This window comes from Phaethon aethereus (assembly GCF_964289735.1).
Source record: "Phaethon aethereus genome assembly, chromosome: 1".
Taxonomy (NCBI): Eukaryota; Metazoa; Chordata; class Aves; order Phaethontiformes; family Phaethontidae; genus Phaethon; species Phaethon aethereus.
Genome location: NC_138575.1, coordinates 151,449,442 through 151,470,091, shown reverse-complemented (window position 1 = coordinate 151,470,091; position 20,650 = coordinate 151,449,442). Strand labels below are relative to the sequence as shown.

The window sequence follows — 20,650 nt, the reverse complement described above, 5'->3', positions numbered from 1 at the left end:
TTTGAGAATTAAATACATAATTGTTTAATTCAAACAAGCAGAAGGGCAAGAGGAAAAAGCATTATGTGGATGGCACATTTGGTTGTAGATTACCAAAACATTCAGCCTTTACAATTTAATGATTCTTTCTCTAGTAATCAACTTTCAAATAAAATTTCTCTTTGTTGCAATTACAGACCAAAATACACTAGATAGTTTTCTTTTACTACAATCTTACCATAGTAGTTTAAGAAGTACTATTACAAAATGCTTTTAATTAGTGTACTCTTTACAAAGAGTCAGAGAGGCAATGTAATAGCAGAGTACAGTGTAAAGAGTGCTTCTAGGAACTAGGAGTTTTTGTAATATACTACTCGGTAAGCGATATAGCTACAGAACTCACAGCCACAACTGTTATGTCTACTCTCTCTCACTTAAGTAGCTGCAGCTTCAGTGCATTCAAACTGTGCCCGATGTCTCTGAACGGAGAGTTCTGCCTGTGTGAGCAATCTGAAGAGATTAACACTGGTTTGAATTGAAAACGCCCCTCCTTGATCTGAGCTAACTATGTAAACGTACACAGGAGAGGGGAGTTTTGAACTCATCCGGGAAGGTGAGTGCTCGCTACGGCCACCCAAGGGAAACTCTCAACCTGAAGAGAGGTGGTCGGAGATTAACAGAACTGGAACACAAAAAGAGGAAAACAAAAAAAGGACAAACAGCAACCAACAGAGCAAACACTTTAGAAAGAGCCTATTCCTTAAGCCTGCTTCAGATATTGCTCTGCTCTATAAAAGTGAATTTAGGACCTAAGGCTTGTAAGTTATAAGAGGCCCAGGTGGCCAAGTCCATCTTCAACGTCACTGAAGTGCTTTCACAAGATATAACTTTTCCCCGTGTTCACTGGTGAAGATGGGAGCCTTTTTGTAGTGTTCCACCAACTCATCCATAGTATTAAAGCGACGCTGCCCAATACAATAGACATTGTCCACGAGCTGCACCTTGAAATGTTTGTTCTTCCCCGACGCCTTTAGAGATACTGAGAAGTCACTGGGCTGTTGAGAAGAATTAAAAAAGACAAAAAAAAAAAAAAAAGAATTACATAAAAGTGAACAAAATGAAGGTGTAATTTTGTGGCTTCAGGAACAAACTGTGTCATATAGTTGATGGTAATTTATGCTAGTCTTTGTTCCACAGCTCGGTGATTTAGCTACTTAAGAAACCCAATAGTCTATTATTCAATAAATAATTGCCATCATTATTAACATGCACAGTTAAGTCAGTTAAGTGAAAGCTCCCCAGATGCACAGTCTGAAGTCACCAATTACATGACTAAATTGCAAATATTATCTTAGTTACTCAATCTAGAAGCATGAGAATGCCAAAGAGAAGGAAAAAGCTTCCATCATGTATGGCTTCCTTGCTAGAGAGTCCTGGAGAAAGCAATTATTGCATATATCTTGTGTGAGATGAAAAAAAATTACCTGTATCTCTTTTTTTAGAGCCGTGACCACTAGAGGGCCGTTCTTGCTTTGCATTGCAAAAGACAAAAAACACATTCACCTTTTATCTTCACTACCACATGTACGGGGAATAAATTTTCCTACTGAGTATACCATTCTTGTAAAAAAAAAAAAAGATAAAGCTATAGAATAAACACACAGTACAAACCTCACCATCAAACCACCACCCACAAAAGACAAAATTTAAGCACTAATTACATTATTCAGGACAGAACACTTTCACATGATAAATCTCTTCATCTTGGCAATCGGTTGCTTTAACGAAGCAAGCGCTGTCATCCAAACAGCCGGGATGGGACCATTCCGCTTCCTGCGCCACATGCCGCCGTAGGAGGGTAGAAGGGACACGCTGTCCCTCGCTTCCAGCTGAACTCCATCTCTAGCCATCGACTGCTGCTGGCTGGCCATAGAGATGGGAGTAGGGGCTTAGCCCCATGAGAGGTGGCTGGAGGCGGGTGTTGCCAGCCAGCAGGAAAAAATAATAAAAAATAAAAAGCATACACCGGAGTTTGTAGCAAGCACTTAATGGAGGTAAGTAACGCATGATGAGACTCTGGAGGTACTGCTGCAGGGTCTCTGCCCACTGAAGGCATGCATGGCTTCAGGCAGAAGCTGTTGCAGGCACATGCCAGACTTCAGACACAGCCTTCCTGCGGTCCCTCAGTCCTCCCCACCACCACGCTGCTGCTCCGGTGCTTCGGTCAGGCCAGCGCTGCAAACCTGAACTCGTCCAGGCTGAAGAAAACCCCCACAGGACTACCTGGGTCACAGCATCGCCTTACGAACAACCCCGAGCACAGCTGTGGCACAGCAGAGGATGGAGCAGGGCGGAGCGGGAGCCCTCGGATGTTACTGCTGTTACCAGACTTTGGTCCATGAAACCACAGCCTCTGGAGTCCTCTACACTGCGTTTGGGGGGTCAGATACACACTGAGTACTGTACAGATATACACTGTACCCAAGTAAGCTGAAGGACAGCATTTTCTCAGGCACGCTGTCTTTCTTCCTGCAATGATGTGGGTCTCTGCCCCATGCATCCCCCACGTTCTGCCTATCCCAAAATGTCATCCCTTGCATCTCCTCCTCACCTGTTTTAGTACCGATTCCTTCTCTGCCTTCCCTTCTGACCTCATCTGCCCTGCCCAGAGCAAAGGAAGCTCCTGCCATGCCTGTTGATCAGACTCTGGCCCAACTCCCCAGGCTCACACCTCGGCTTTGGGCAGCAGTTCTTCCCCTCTTGCACTGCTCAAGCCAGCAGCCATCTCCCCACATCTCTGGACTAACCCTCTTCTACTTTGAGCCACTGCATTCCAGATCCACAAGCATCACTCATTCAAAAATTATTTTACAGAACACCCACAGGAGAATTACTTCTTCCACCTATAACCTGGTGTCACCAGGCCTTGGCTGGGTCAGAGCAGGCTCCACCAGGAAGGCTACCTCAGGCATCAAGCAGCTCCAAAGCCTCTGGCTCAAAATACACACAACACCCCCGGTGACTGCCAAGAGGAGAGGACTGGGGCGGGTGGGGGAAAGGGGTGGAAAGAAATGTGCATAAAAGTGTATCTTTGGGGTTTCTAATGCTTCACTCAAGATAGGTTATGTGCCCTGTCATCCATCCCTAGTTGCAAGTTTGAAAATTTCTATTTTAAGACAGATAGCTCCGATATTAAACCCCTGCCGTCAGGAGCATTGCAAACAAGGCTGCACAGAGCTCACGCCAAGACTGACCTATTTTCAACACCTACCCTACTGGGTTAAAGCTAACCCGGTTGTACCAACACTGCGCTGTGGTTAAGACCCTGAATGCAGTGTGGGCAAACCCTCCGGCTGCTATAACCACGCAGGCCTAGGACCTGTTTTCAATGGACGTGTCCATAGTCCTAAGCAGCAGCCATTAAACGGTAACAAAGCACAGACCGGCACAAATGAAGCTCTGCAGAAGCTCTGGGATCCTGGGCTCATGGAGGAGAAATTTAGGGCACGGGCTCTGGGCAGTGTGCTGACCGCTGTGCTCTAAACACAGGCTACCAGGCAGGTCCAAAGGGTCTCTTCAAGGACAGCGTTGAGGAACACTTATGGACTAGCTGCTTAAGATTCAAAAAACAAGATCAAGTCTTGCTGACTAAGTTCTGCTGCTTCCATGGGCGATGCCTACACCAAACAAAAACCAGTAACCAAAGGGCCCTCGTTTAAAATAGAAGAACTTACAAATGGGAAGTTCATAATCTGAACCAAATGCATTTTTTTGTTTTAGGAACAGGAAAAGATGTTATGACAAAGGTTTAAAAATAAGTGAAATAATCACTTTGCACTCAAGAAAGTTTTCATGTTTTCCTGACAAAGCCCAGTTGTTTTCAGCATGTCAAAATTATGAGTTTTCAAAGCTCCTTGCATCTGCCAAGAATCATTATTTTTAGACGAGAAAGGATGTGCTAATGACACACAGAGAGGTGCTGGAACAGGTCTTAGACCTCTGATCTACTGTCTCATGTCCCAGGCACTTGCCAGACTTAGGTCTTCGTGAGGTGATCTACACAATACATTTAATAATTAAAATGGCAGGAAAAGTATAACTTTAACGAATGAACGTTCTCCTGAACTATTGTACATTTCTCCCAGCCACAGAGCTGCTAATTAGATTGATGAATAAATAGAAGACATTATTATTGCTTATTTTCTCCACAACGTGTTACAAAGGTTATTCTTCTTGTGATTAATTTAAAAAGGAAATATATATAGCAGAAAGGCTGATCTAACTCTTTTGACAGCCATCATCCGGTGCAAAGAGATGGAAGAGCTCAAACAGCTGTTGCAAAAATCCTGAAACCCTTTATTGGCCTCAGCACAGTAACTTCTACAGGATTCAAGAACAAACAGCAAAAGCTACTGGACTTGCATTTGTTTTTATTTTGGTTCTTTCCCAGTCTAATAAGCTTGCAAAAGGGTTAAAAAAGACTATTTAAAAAATAATCTCTAGATAAACTACTGCTCTTAACATTACCATTTCAAAGTATGCTGGTTTGATGCAGGTTGAATTGGTTCCCTGCTGTCCTCCTTGTATTTGCTCCAAGTCTGTTTATTTTATCTACTGTTTAAGCTGTTTTGTTTCAACTGCTGGGGCCAATTTTTCTCCCTTCTCCTTCTTAAATTAATTGCTACATTTGGATAATTGCACACTAACTTTTCCAGGAATAAAAGCCTCACATACACCAAATAAAGGCATATCAGAAGCGAGCTTTAACGCCTGAAATCTATAGAGCAGTTGATTCTGCAGCAGAATTACAGAGCATAGCTTCGTGGCAGGGAACCTGTGAATAAATCTGTACCGTCATAATTAGGAAGACCTAAACCTGAAGTTAAATCAATTGCTGAAACATAAAATTGAAGATTAGCTGTTATGCATCTGCAGCTCTTCAGTCCAGGTGTAGTAGTACTTTGAGGTGTTTGAGATTCCTTTATTTTAACCCCTGCTTATGAATAAGATGACCACAAACCAGCTGGTGCCTACAGCATGTGGAAGACAACATGTAGGAAAACGTTCCTTTAATTTTACTTCTTTGGTCAGGAACTTTTCTGTCTTTTCAAAGAAAATTGAATACTTTATCATGAAGACAAGTTACAAAGTGATATAAGGGAAAACAAGTGAAACTGGGAACAAAGGTTCCCTCTTTATAATTTCCATTTGAGAATCAAACAAGACAATTTTATCATAAAGGGTAACATTGGGAAAATAACTCCCTCTGAAAGCCTTTTACTGATGCTGTAACTTACTTTTTTCCTTTCAATCCAGTTCCACTTGGCAATGCCCCTCCTCTGTGGAAGATATTCTCATGCACTCATTTTTGAGACTATCCTAGACCCTTTGAGCTCCCATCTGTGAGTCTCACCTGGAGTTCCCCAACTCCTTCCACTTCCATACCCAGGTTTTCCCTCACGCCTCCTCCTACTCAGTCACCCAGCCAAAAAAAGTAAGTCATAGCTCAAAGGTCTAAGGCTAGGCTGGACAGAACCATCTGGGAGGGTTAAAAATTCCTTTCTCTACCCCTTCCACCTCCTTTAGATATAAACAAATACACTACTTCTCTATGTAATGTTCACCATGTTCCAAAATCAGTGTTACACAGGTCAGAAACATGAATTGGCTCCATCGATCTTCAGATACAGCTCTAATAAGATTTCTATTCTTCCATTTAAAATAAACCACTAGGATATTTCCTTAAGCCTGTTTTTAAAGATAAGCCTTCTCCTCCTCTCTGCTGTACTCATCAATCACAACATGTCACGGAACATGACAAATGCTTCAGGTTTTGAACAGTTGCCACATTTCATTGCTTCTATCCAACACTTTCAGGATTAAAACCCCAGGAAAATATGGGACACCCTGAACGCTACAGAATTAGCACCTCAAAAAGCATACAAACTCTCAACCTGCGCCTCCTCCCTCTGCTGTCACTATTGCTGGACAAAGAGCACAGAAGCTAAATGTAATCTCAGAGGACTGACACAAATCCAGCCGCACCTACAATTGTCAGTATCGTCTCAATACCATACCCCACAACCCCATTTAGGATCAGTTACTATAATTTGATAGCTGTGACACTATTGGCAGAAGGTAGCCGTTACTTCCTAATGAACAATTGCTCCCGAAATTGGCCAAAAAATTGCATAGCTCATTCATGCAAATAAACAGAACTGGTCTGAGAAAAACAACATCTCTGCTTCAGTGGACAACATCATAGGGCTATGAAGCAGTGGTGTTTGTCTAACCACCAGTTTTGCACCCACTCGCAGCAGTGTGCAAGGGGACTGCGAGTCCTGACAGGAGCTCCCTTTGAAGTCTAAGGGTGTCTGCAGCTGAGGATCTCCTCAGAAGCTAGGGCTGCGGCACGGCCGCCCTCCCTTCTCACTGGCCACAACCTATTACTGCTTCCTGTTAGCTACAGCACTAGCAAGCACACTTATTTCCCGGGGTGAATCTGAACAAAAAACCTTCTTCCTTCCAAATTTGCTTCTATCCCCAGCGGAATCTCAGATCTTGAAAGCATGACGATCACCTACCCAACCCAGGCCAACGGTGTCAGCCAAGACTTGTTTCTCTTGTGTTAGGTACTACACAGAGAGAACAAAAATCTGACCGCTAAAGAGTGTGCAATTCAAAAAGGGTAAGAAGTAGCTGTATCGAGACCGCATAGATCAAGTCTGCATTATTTGTTCAGGAGAGCTACCTAAACGAGACAACAAACTTTATCAGCTGAACAGCCTGCAACAGAAAGAGCAAATCAAGCATTTGATTTCTATTTCTATACCTATTTCTAACTAGGTATGTTCCACTTCAATCTCCTCCTTTACATCTCCAAAACTAAGGTGACTTTACCTAGGTGTAACAGAGTTGGCAAAAATGTTATCAGTAGGTAACTGTGCCTGTTACATAAACTATGGGCTTAAATGGTTCAAACAAGTTTATAGTTCTAATAATAGCATTTCGTAATTAATGAAGATAATCAGGCTCCTAGCTACCTGACAGAGTTCATCTCAGGATATTCTCCACTATGGCAGCATCCCTTAGATCTAAGTGTAACAGAGGAGAATATTTTTGGCTAAAGGAATCGAGCTGAGACACAAACACCTGGAAATTTAGATCTAGAGAAACACTGTAATACCTTGCAACTACTAGAATTTGAAATTGAAAAAACATGAGAGTCTTATCAAATGAATACAGAGTAATACAAGCCTTCATCTATCCAAGCAGAGCTTTTCATAGATCAGTTAACAAAAGCAAAACTCAAAGAAATCCAAGGAAAACTTTTATACAGATGACTTTTTGTAACTATGGTGATGGAATTCTCTAGAAAATGCTAAAACAGGTCAAAAATCAGGCATGAGATTAGCAGGATGACTCACTGTTTTATCTATGGGCCTTTTTAGGAAGGAATAACCCCTGTATCCGTAGCTTTAATAGGCAGGTTCATAACACGATGTAATGGGAAGCGCTGGTCTGGTGGAAAGAAGAGCAAACCGGAGAGCTCTAATTGTGCAGACACTCCTGGTGACTTTTAGCCACAGTGTGAACGGCCTCTGTAGTCATGCATGTGAAATATGGCAACAGTCAAGAATTTAAGGGTTACTTCTAAAACTCTTTCATTGTTCCGTACATAATAAGCTTGAAATAGATCTTTTATGATCTTTTTCCCAATGCTATCAAGTATGCCTATTTGGTTATTATATCACTCCTAGCACTTCAGAAAAAAAAAAACAAAACACCACAAACTAGCAAGCCCCAATGCTTTTATAATTCACTTACATAAACAGATTATATGATGGTATGATATATAAACACTGGGGAAGACTAAAGTTTGAGAATAAAATATTTCTTTAAATCTAATAAAAGCTGAAACTCTCAAGTAGTACTAAAACAAAGGAGGCATTTATATGCATAACTACAGTTTTTCTCATTGCTCAAAAAAACCCAAAAAATACAGGATCTGCAAAATCAGAAAAATAAAAAAAAAATTAGCACATTTTCTGTGTGTGCGTGTGTGCAAAAAGCTTGCTATAATGTGAATTGAATAAATTTTCTGGGGTTACAGTGAGTGTTAGATGCTGGAAACAACCTGAAGACCACATTCTGAATGAATCTTTTTGTGCTCCACAAGCAACAATTTCCTCAGCAACAGTGCAGGCAGCAAATTTGAAATCGCTTTGAATACAAGTGTGTTTACTGTTATGATGTCACATTAAATTAAAAGGTTACTGTGTCCTTTCAAGGAAATTCGTTTGCTCTGGAGGTAGACTCTTATGAGCAAAGAAATGAGCCGTAGCACAGTGGTCACTGTGACAGGGTGTGCGCTGAGAAATGGCTGCGTGTTTTTGTATTTCAAGTAATGTATTAATTTTCAAACTGTCCTTCTGGCACTTTCACGAAAGACAGAAGAAAATTGATAGCTGCTGTCTCAGGATAACCCAAAATGCGGCACCCAAATCTGAAAGTAAGCTTCTACCTGCTGGACAGACACACCAAGGGTACGCTGTATCCAGTATACCTGCCTGCCACTCTCAGACAGGACGGTACCTTGAAGAGACAGCTGAACTACTGTAGTTTAGGGATTACCATAATCCTCTAGTGGATTTCTAGATTTTAGAAGACTCTATGTCCCACCACAGCCTTTTCTTTTGTTGACTAAACAAACCTGATTCCTCTCAGCCTCTGTAAGTCAGTCATGTTTTCTAAATTTCTGTTTTTCTTCCCATTCTCCTCTGGTTTATTTGCATTTGCCTTCATTTAGTGATTACAGTTAACTAAGAGCAAAAATAGGAACCCAATGAACAGAGCTCCAAAGAAAGGGTAGTTTGACAGCTATCGTGTCTTCTGCAGAGCAAATTCATCAAGGAAAGATGCCTGAAATTTAATCAGATAATACTGTATCCAGAACAAAGTATTCCGGACTAGTACAGAATTATATTTTGTCAATAAAGTTACATAAGATGTAAAAATTTCAGGGGATAGTGAGAATCTTAACTTCAATAATAACAATAAACTAGTAAAGTTTTCAAAAAATTAGAATGTAAAGTTTGATTTGGATTTAGAAAATCCTACAGAATTAACAATTTCCTTGTCTTTCAGCTGTTGTTCTGCTGTCACTAGAAGCCTCTGTTCACCTCCCTCGCCAAGAGCCAACACGCCAGCCAAACCCAAATTTTAGTATCATTATATTAAAAATGCAGGCTCTGTTAATTCACAAGATGGGTTCTGTTCATCTAGAAAGCTCCTCTTTTAGTTTGTTAAGGAGTTGTGCTGGAAAGAAATTTTACTCTAAAGGCATAGAGTACACACTACCTAATGCATCTGTCGCAATACTACCACAGATTTTTACTTCATTCTGGGACCTCTTCTAAGCAACTGAAATTGTAACTTAGGAAGAACAGAATCAGCAAATGAAAATCTGAAACATGCTTCCACAAAAAAAAAAAAAAGTCTCAAGAGCTAAAAGGATCTTTACTTCCAGATTTGAGCTCAAGCTTAATTCTCCCCCTTACTTAAAGCAAATTGTTTTCCAGCATACAGTCATGCCAACACCTATTACCGACTAGTTACTAATATCATTTACATGAAGAATAGTATATGGGAACAGTTTTTCCCGAGTTTACAGACAATTATGATAAGGAGTATCACATGTCCTAACCAGAAGTGATATATGCAATCAATACAGCCTTCTGAAGACAGCAGTTAGAGTGAAGAAATCTTTTAAAAAACTTATTATGGCTTAAACTATATGCAGTTGACACTGCTTTAGTTTTTATTCGCAACCTACATTATAAACCAGGATAGCCCACAATACAGGCACAGTGAAACCTGATTCAAATATGGCAGAGACAGATGTCCATAGCTGTAAGGTATACTTATTTTAGTGGTACTGTATGCTCAAATTAGAAGACTGAGCTAATGTAACTATATTAATTTTGAATTTTTAGACGTGAAGCAACAAAATACTTGGACACATCTACTAAACAACAATTTGTCTTCATGGAATGGCCCTACAATTGAAAAAATAATTGCAGAAAAGCCCTAATCACAAATTCAGATTTGCATCTTTTTTTTTTTTTTTTGGTAGCTTTTGAAAGATGTATTAGGGAATTATTAAAATCTGTCACCTTTAAAAAAAATCATAGTCAAGGGATAATTAGATTTTGAGTGCTTTTAACTATGAATTCTCTGGTCTCAGCATACATGAAAGGTCTTTCACTGCAATTTTAAATTTGAACTTTTAGAGTTACAATGATGCCTAATCAGCATTACTCATATCCTTCTGATGTCATCGAGGCTCAATTTACAAAGCGTATGAGCTGCTGACTTGACCCTCTCTGTTGTGTATCAATCTTAACAATTAGATACAGTAACTTTACCTTATTACAACCTAAATAATTTAAGTAGAGCAGAAATACATTAAAATGGGATTTTAACCAATAGCTCGAAGAACCTATGCTATTATTCAATTAAAGGCAGAACAAAACTGACCAATGCAAAGACCCCATTTGAAATTAGCTTTAAAAATCAAATTAACAACCAAATTAGCAATTCACAAGTATTGCTTTATCTTATAGTGCTGTAAATTTGAAGATTGCATATGAGGAACACATGAAAAGTCAAGCTGAAGCCTGAAATATTTATTTGCTTGTCCACTAATTAAGAAACTCTGGATAATAGAGATGACAGCTATTAAATTTCAGTGTAAATGTCACTGCATTTCAGTAACAGACCGATTCTCACATGCAGTAAGCATATCAGTGGGTAACGCTGAAGCACGGCTTGCTTCTTTAAGGGTGAAAAGCTCTTTACTACAGATAGGAAGCTATTAACTGTCATGCTTGCTAACCCAAGCGTTGGGTATTACAAAGCCTGCCGGGCTGAGTACCACTTACCGAAGATTCACTATCTCTAACAAGGAAGTCTCCTTCCACTCCCCTTTCGTTCAGGGCACATTCTGCTTGGTGTCGAGTAACATTCCCGTAATACCACTCTCTTCCAGCAAACCGTCCGGTAGAAGATGGTCCCGTGTAGCTTATCTGAGGTGGATGGGAAGTGTTAATGGTAGGACCATCGCTAATGATTACTACATAGTTTTTAGGAACAAGACCAATTTGCCCTCTGGAATTTTTACATTTCCACCATTCTGGGTCATTCTCTGGCTTTTCAATGACTTCCATCGTTTCCCCTTTTTCAAAATTGAGCTCTTCTTCTGTGACGGAGCTGAATGGATACAGTGTCTGAACAACGTGGAGTACTTTGGTGCCCTGGCCGTTACTCATGGAAGCGCCTTTCCTTAAGCTGAGAAAGCTGGGTGAATCTGCAGTTGCCTCCTCAACCTCCTCTACCACATAGTTCGAAGGAAACCAGCCAATCTGTCCATTGTAGCTACCTCTCCACCAGCCGTCGCTGCACTTCTCCATGACAATCACTCGGGATCCTTTAACCAGGGACAGTTCATCCTCCCTCTCCGCAACATAGGCAAATTTCACGTAGGCTGGAATGTTAAGATCGTAAATCCGGTCGGCACTGCTGCCGTTGGATGGGTATTCTGCATCTGTGCTAGGAGTGGGGGAGGCGTCTCGCGCACTCGTCTTTCTCTTGGTTTTTCCCAAACCTGTTAAAGAGAGAAATGTGAAGTGGTCACTCGGAATGCTTGTCCCCAGACTGCGAACGCTGGATTTGGTGACACTCTCGTCCGTCACTTTAACAACACTGCTAAATGGTGTTCTCTTCTGTAACACTACAGAGTCAGGAAACAGTAACACCTTTAAGAGATTATCTTTAACATCCAGCTGATGCACCATCAGGTAAGGAGCAATTTGCACTATAAATGGCTCTCTTTCCCTTCCCAGAAGTACCAGAGTTTTAACACACTTAAAAACAGTGGTTTCTTCACTACAAGAACAGCTAATCACTGGAACAGTTGCACAGCTTGCTGTTACGTCTCTTAAAAATCCAGCCAAATGGTCGTGCCTTTTAATTTAGTCATGACTTTAATTTGGCTCAAGCAAAACTTGAAAGAAAAATCTACGAAAATAAACCAGCACAGCAATAAAAGCTTAAGTTTCTCTGCAGATTACGTTTTACTCTCTTCATTCTTCAGTCAGTCCCCAGGCAGCTACAGCTGCAACTCCTTCCAACTGCAAGCCCCCTTTTGAAATCCACATCTCTTACATCTGCATTTCATCACGTACTACAAAAGCGTAAACCTGATGGTGAGAAAGACCATTTGCATATGTTCCCCTATAATCTGTAAATTCTGATGTACTGTCGTGGCTTTAATTATAGCATGAAATACAAAGTACAGAAGAAACAATAATAATATTAAAAACACAATTTTTTTTTTTCTCCTTAATTAGAGGAGCCATGCTAATGTCTGTTTAATTACTGAAGAAAAACTGCACAACACGCTTGGCATACTTTTCAAACTTTTGCAGCAAGGACTGCTTAAGCTTATGTATTAACAGAAAGATAAAGTGAACAAGTAGCCCTCTCTTGTGAAATCAATTTAGATAAGTTCTGAAGAGAAAACAAAAGATGAAGTCTCAGTACAGCACAAACCAAGCAACACCCAAAATGTCATGCAGGGGACAGAAAGCAAAAACCAACACAGAAATAGCAGCTTTTGTACTTTCCTCCATGCTCCTAGAGCCTTGCCGGCAGAAGAGAGATTCACTTGAGACACAATGAGTACATGCTGATTATGGTAGATTGAATGGGAAAAAAAATAAATAGGACTTCGCTTTTATTTCTTCAATTAATCTGACAGAATGAGATGCATGATATTTCATTTTTAACAATTCAGGATTATTTAATCTGGCCACTCCACTGCTGAAAAGTGTATTCATTTTTTTAGTATATATACACACACACATACATACGTGCATATACAATGAATATCTTCAGCAAAGCTGTTTGTTCAGTGCAAAACTACCTGGTTTATTTCTCGGGGTTAGCTGTACAGCACAGACAAACAGAACACATGCGATGATGCAGGGATTGCCAACTAGAAGGGTTAAATACATTAATTAATACAGTCTTAAGGTCTCAGAAGATGGCAGAAAATGTGTTTCCTGACCTTCCCCAGCAGCTCCTTGCTTCCTGCCGGAGCCTGCTTACATCCTAACGTCATTCTAACTACATCACTTCAGCAGAGAGCCAGGGGCTGCACCTTCAGGCAAAATGAGGGAGAGCAGCTTATTGTACGAGGGGAGACAATTGCAGGAAAACAGTGTCCAAGCAAGCGCTAATCAGAAGCTGGCCATGCCAAGACTGGAAATTTTCATCAGTGTAGACATCGTTTTCAACGAAAAGACAAGGATGTATCAGAACTAAGACGCATTAAATTAAGGCGATATAAACAAACACAACTTAAGGGTCGTTCTGTTAGGAAAAGGGGGAAATTACTCATTATAACTTCATGGAAAACAAGCAACTGTATTTCGACAGAGTCGCTCTACATAAAGCCCTACAGTGAGATTGAACCTTCCACAATAAAAGCTCAGGTTTTGATGTGCTTTGTAATGGAGTTATGTAGCATCACTTCTTGGAATTTTGGAATTACAGCAGAAGAACTAATACAACAAAAAAACCCAGCAGATGATGAAGTAGTTGGCCAGAAGAAAACTAGTTGAAAACCAAAGCACAGAGATAACTGATATATGGCGATGTTGTGTGATAAGAGAATGCCATAAACTGAAGTATCTAGAGAAAAAGCTGTTGATAAATAGGTGAAAGAAGCAGATTTCTCAAAAAAAAAAAAAAAAAAAATCCTGAAGTCTGATAAAGGTGACTAAACACTTAGCAAAAGGTTATCATCCAAGCACTTTCACTTGGAGTTTTGTAAGTTGCATATTTTTCCACAAACCTTCCAATGCTGCATCTGACATTTTCAATGTTCCTTTCTATCCTTCCCTTTCAACACAAAACATAACAACATGAGGCGGGGTGGGGAGGTGGAATCAGAAACTTCACTTTTTTTTCTTTATCAATAAAGGCAGTTGGAGCTCTTCAGTTTAAGCTTAACGCTTACTGTAACCAAACTTTTTAAGGCTCATTGAATGGCAATGATTTGCCTTTTGTAATAGCAGCGATGTGCAACAAAGATTGTGTTTCCACCCGGTTTGACCAAGTTAACTAACTACGCAAAGACCCGTCTGCAGCCAAGCGCAGTGAAGGGCATGCACAACATTATCTAACACTCATTTTTTCTGTGAGGTTACAACATTCATAACCACGTCTATGGCGCAGAAGAGGAAACAAGTTGTTCCATGAGCAGAACGAAGGAAATCTGTTCCTGTTTTTCTCCTTACACCTCCTGCCACACTACTCCTTGTCTGCCTTCCCCATCTCCTAACAGGATCCACAGTAAGCCCCATTACCGTATGGCTGCCTTCGCATCCCCAGGTCCTTCTCATACCTCCAGCCCCCCACTGCAATCTCCAAGGAGCCCTCAAAGTATACTCCATCCCCCCTCCCTACCTTCGCTGGGCTGGGCAGCCAAGCACGGTGTCAGGTGCCCTGCTGCCTTTCAGCCCTGCCTGGACTGATCAAAGAGCTGGGATTGCTCTGGCTTCTCCTCTAGTGAGGGACACCAACAATGACCCTCCCAGGCACTGAGTTGGAGAAAACTTGTTAGTTCATCTCTGCCAGTCTGTCAAGTTTGCTTAAAATTGGCTGAATTATCAAGGGTGGACAGATGGACGGACGATGACAGCTGACTGTGACAGCATGACTAGTGTAAGCTTCATTTCCTTAGGAAACAAGTCTAAAAATATATTTTTCTAGGACGGCTGGTCATAGCTAAACAAGAATAAAGTTAGGATGATCATAAACTTTGTATACATCTATGACAAAAATCACAACTCCATTAAAAACGTACAATTTACACGAGTCATCTCTGGAAGAGTAAACACTGCCATTACTTGCTACTAACAGAAATGTTCACTTATTACTATTTGTAAGGGTATCTTATGCCTGAATGGAATGAAACCCATGTAAGGAATTTCATGGAAATGAAATGGAAGTTCCTTACATGGAAAAACATTCAAGCACTTTGGGAGCCACATTTGGACGAGTCAAATATACTTGTGATTGCAGTCATAATTTTGGCATTTTTGTTGACTTTGTTTTAATGAAAACTTACCTACTAGTGAAATACAACTGTATTTTCCCATTCTGACTCATTGGTTACAGTTCACCTGAAGCCATAATCCTTTGTAATACAACTAGTTTTCGTAAGGAGAAACCTAAAGCAATGGATCAGCTTTCAAGTGAGGGGAAAAGAGTGGGAGCAAAAGCATTACAAAGCAGCAGAAAGCCTTTTTTATGTTATGGCATCTCATAGGAAATAACATTGTTCACACTTTACAGTTGACCCACGCTAAACTAGGTCATTCTCATTCTTACTAACAAGTTGCCAAGTGAGGTGAGTAGGTTTAATTTTTAGGTGGATGTATTACTGAGAGAAAAAAAAACCTGGTTGGCGTAATTTCCAGAGAAGGGATCCACTGCAAATACTCCTCCTCTCTGCAGTGAAAGGAACGCTTTGGCCCCAAGCTTAGTCCTAGGGAGACTCAGAAACGTGCCTCCCACATTACTTCATGCCCTCTTCCTTTCCTCACTCAGTTGCAGATCTAAATAGCTTGTTTTGCAAGCAGCAGGACGAAGGAAGACCAGTTTCCTATGAATTTGCTTCCTGTCTCTCAAGTCTCCATTGTGCAAGCCTCAGCTTTGCACCCTTTCGTTACCAGCTTGTCCCAAAGACCACCTTCCCATTGCACCCGTAGGTCCTCCAGCTCGCATCTCCAATGCCCTCTCCCCGCAGCACTTCCAGCCGTCCCACCTCATGCTCCTGAAGCTCCTCCAGGAAATGTCTTGAGCTCCCCCCAGCCCCAACCCTCACACTGGTGGAGTTTCCTTCTGGTCACTCCCCTTTGGCCTGACGCTGCGGTATGCTCGTTGCCCTACCCTTACCTATGTCTTCTACCACGCTGGCCATGCTCCCAGCCCAAAGTCTGGCCGCCTGGCAGACAGCACAGATGCCTCGACTGCCCAGCTTTCTCCTGATAAAACCAGAAGAAGGATTTCTCTCTCCTCCTGCCTTCAGGGAAGGCATGAAAACAAGGCTGCATAGCTACAATTTTCATGTAAATTGGTGCTTAGGATAAATAAGTTTAGTTATCTTTAAAACCTTATCCTAATACATACTTCATCAAATACATACACAAAACTTGTATAGAAAGGGATTTTTTTGCCACTAGTAAAGATTAATATTCCATTTGCTAATTATGGGTTATATTACATACTACCTTTACTAGAAAAAGCCCCTTTACAGAACAGATATCTTTTCCTAATTTTAGGAAGACTTATTTGATGAGTCTTTTCATGCTCCTGTGAGCTGGTGTCCTTGCCTGAAAATGGTGAGTGACCACATTTTGTATTTTAACTGCTTTTGCTCATCCCCAGACATGAAAGAACAGATTCACTGACGTGGCTGTATAATGCATCTCCACAGGCTTATCGGTACTCACATTCATTTTATTAAGTTCTATTTAAGAATAACATGCACAAAATACTGAAGATATTTGCAGTCAAATTGCCTAGCATGCCCCTCCCAAGATCATTCCCTAAATTTATTACATCTCGTATCTAGCTTAATTTTAAATAGACTAAATACAGTTGCATTTCTTTTCCAAAGGAATTTTAAGTTTACTTAATACCTCTGATGACTACTTCTCCATTCTTCCATCCTCTATATAAAAAAAGGTCAGTCAGTCAATACCCAAATCCAATTTCTGAAAAAAAATAGTTGGCAGGTGAAACTAGTGTCAACTGCATTCATAGAATCATAGAATGGTTTGGGTTGGAAGGAGCCTGTAAAGGCCATCTAGTCCAATCCCCCCTGCAGTGAGCAGGGACGTATTCAACTAGAGCAGGTTGTTCAGAGCCCCATCCAACCTGACCTGGAATGTTGGATGGTAGATGCCAGGGGCAACCTGGGCTAGTGTTTCACCACCCTTCTTGTGAAAAATTTCTTCCTTATACCGAGTCTAAATCTACCCTTATTTCTATTCTCCCAACGTATCTTTCCTAAAACTTTCCCTGATTTTAATACATAAATCATGAGCAAAAATATTTTCTGTAGCTTACCTGTACATCAAATCAAATTCACAGTTAGTAAGTAACCTTTAAACTATAAAAAACACTGCAACAACCAACAACAGAAGTGTCTCAATAAAACCGAGTTCTTGGAAACTACTTCCTCTTTAAGGGACTAGATTTCTACTTAATGGTGTCCTTCAAATACCCTGTATCACTTTTGGAGTAGCTAGTTTTAAATCTAAAAATACAGCTGGAAATATAACAACAAATGTTTCTGAGTAACACTGTTACCTTCCCTCTCGCCCTGTCAATTAGAAAAATCAAGTTTTTACATATTTTATTGCTATGTTTACATATCTTAATTGATTCTTTTTCATAACAAGTCAGAACTGATTTTTGTATCATGTATTCAACCTTTTATGTTTGAAATTAGTTTTCCACTAGTTATTATATATTATTACAAAGCTGTAAATCAGCAAAAAATTAACTCAAGTATGGTAAGGGTCATCAAATAGATATCTTGAATTAATAGTACATCAAACACTGCCATCTACTTTCTTTTATAGTCTCTTCACAACTACAACAAGCTTTTTCTCAATTAAAAACCTAAATTATGCTGTATGACCAAGTCAAAACACAGGAACTAATACTAAAGCTGAATTAAAAGCCCACTTATGTACAGTCAAAACCAAAGACGGGTAAAAAATGGTATATTTCATTATTGTCTCTCTAAACTAAATTTTTAGTGTTTTTACTTTGTAAACCCTCCAGAAAGAGGAACATGATGCTCTGCCCACATGGAAAGGCAGGCAGGGCTAGTGAGGATCCTTGCCTTCCCACCTCCCGGCTCCCCACCAGCCCTCAAGTTGCCCAAACCTGCCACGACTTCCCTGAAGAGACTTGCTCTGTAATCAGGTTAGTACCCAAAAATCAAGCCGGGATGTACAGCTCTGTCAAAAGCTGACTAACTGGCGTGATTTTAGTGAGATGAATGCAACGCCGGGTTGATTTCGACAGGTCAGCAGGAGCCTCGCGGTGCCCCTCGGCCCCACCGGCCGCAGCGCCGGGGTCGTGGTTTGCGGGGCTCCTCCTTGCACGCGAGAGCACCCTTGCCCAGCTTCCCAGTCTGCGCTCGACGGCAACACCTTTCAGCACGATGCTCAGCTTCAGCCCTTGCATTGGCCGCTATTTGGGATCAAACTGACCAATATATAAAAACAAAAGGTACTGAAAAGAGGAGGAAAAAAGAGGGAAAATTCTGTGAGACAATTCCTTCAGCTTTTGCCTTACATCTTACCCACGCTGCCACAACTTTCATGTGGGCTGTCCAAGCATGGGTTTAAACATAACATGAATGAGTATTTGAAAAATTTATTTATGGGAAAAAATATAAAAAGGATCTTTTCATTGGCATTATAAATTACCTAGTAACTGAAATTTCTTTACATTACTGGCCATTCTTCTCTGAAATAAAAAAAAAAAGAGCAGTTACTTGTAAAATTTTTCATACAAATTTTAATGCATCTCAATTTGTGTACCCTCCTTCTAGACTACAATGCTTTAAACGGTACTACTTGCTTTATGGTTAAAAAAAAAAGATCATAAAAGCTGCCACAAAGAGCGTAAGTACAGTACATTTTTAATGAAAATATTTTCATTAAAAATCAGATTTTAAAAATGTTTTTCTTCTTTAAAAATAACCCCATTATAATTCAAATTGAAACAAAGCACTCCAGAGCTGAAAAATTTTACATTATTATAATCTATTAAGACAACTGCCATTAAACAGCTGAAACATTCAAGCAAAACCAGTTTGAGGTTGAATTTAAGAAAATCAAACAAATTACCTAGGAGAACACCCAGTGTAAATACCTAGAGCAAGAGCTTGTTCAAATACTTAATAATAGCCATCCCTGAAACAGTTACAAAAAATATTTTAAAAATAATTTCTGTTAAGTTTTGTGACATAAAAAAGTTAAGAAATCAATTTCAGCTGAGATAGAAATGTCTTAGTTCCCCCAAACATAAAACCAATTTTACACAACAGCTCTCCTAGTTCTAAAATCTTCAAAGACAAGGTGACCAGAAATTCTCATTAGATTTACTAATCATGTATTTTGTATTAGATGCATCAGAAACAAGCAAGTTTATCAAAATCCATTTTTATTTAGAGGTAACATTTATTTAACATGTTAGCCAATTTTTATTTAAGATACCTAAAATAATGATTTTTCTTGTGCATTTTAATAGAATTGCAATTCTATCTGACTTCACACGTATGCAGTTAAAAAAGATCCTTTTCTGTTTACCAGTAAGTTATTCATCTCCTAATACCAAGGCTTAGAATTATACTGCAGATTAATGCATACAGTTATTAAGTATGCAAAGTATGCAGTGTATTTTTCAAAACAAACAAAAAAAATACATTAAGAAAGAAGTAATTATCTTTTAAGGAAAATCCTTAAGAAAAAACATAAACTGATGTAAATTAAGTAATTCATTCACTCAATACAGAGATAGACACATAACTTCTTGACAGCTGGAATGTCCAGATCAGACATTCATTATCTTTGTGTTATTATTTTTATAATTTTAAATTAACTTGTCTTTGCTTCTTTATTAAAAAGGAATTCAGCACACTGAAGTTTCTTCTGCTACGTAGAAAGAAAAACCAAACTTTTTTGTCCATTTTCAGTCTGCAACCTCCCACCCCTTCTCCCCCTCCACCTACACGTCCAGTTTCCAACCAAACACGCAAAGGCCAAGATCCATATGGGACAGAGTATTTTAGAAGAAACATCTCCATCAATAGCACTCTTTAAACAATGCTGCTATAAATTGCAGAAATCTTCAATTGCATTTGTGCTACAGAAACAAAGCCTTACAGCTCTATTAAGGACTTTTTGTATCTTCTTTAAGGAGCTCAATATAAAAACATGCTGCACTAGAACAAACCAGAAAATGGAAACTCTTCTTTAAATGTCAGAGTGAAATTCTGACATTTCAACAACGAGGCTGCTTTATCACTCACTATGGTTTTTTTTCAAACACAGGAAAAAGTAATGTCAAAGTTTCCCATACATCAAACACTATTTGGTATGGAGGCTTCCATAAAGAAATCACTCAGCAACTGTATTAAAAACAACTACTGCACTAATTCTCGTAATTTAGACTCTGTTAAACATGCCTATCTGTTATCAAGAAAGGTACATTCAAATTCCAGTATCAGATAATGAGTTTCCTGTACCCAGAGCATTTCAGAGCAAGAGGTTAAAATGAAAGATGCACTACAGGGATTTATGTGGACAGAGTTTTCCAACGGCGTCAAACACACAATCCGAACGCAAAAAATCCAGTACCAGACACTACTTGGAAAAAAAACACAACATATGCTATTTTCACTGCCTCAGAAGAGGAGACATAATTAGCAGATTGCTTAAAGGATTTTATTCTATGAAAAAAATGAAACATCAAAAGAGTTGAGGGTTCAGACACAAACTTTTAAGGCTAAGAGAGC

General features: G+C 39.8%; 1 protein-coding gene across 1 annotated transcript in view; it reads right to left on the bottom strand.

Moving 5' to 3' along the window:
• Positions 1–823: 823 nt before the first annotated feature.
• The window catches only part of NCK2 (NCK adaptor protein 2), a gene marked incomplete at its 5' end in the record, with an annotated part of 28,885 nt that continues 9,058 nt past the window's right edge, over positions 824–20,650 (bottom strand). Inside the window, 2 exons of the mRNA XM_081997617.1 lie at positions 824–1,034; positions 10,923–11,644. Of these exons, the coding sequence (XP_081853743.1) occupies positions 840–1,034; positions 10,923–11,644 (917 nt within the window). The 3' untranslated portion in view covers positions 824–839. The remainder of the gene's footprint in view (positions 1,035–10,922; positions 11,645–20,650) is intronic.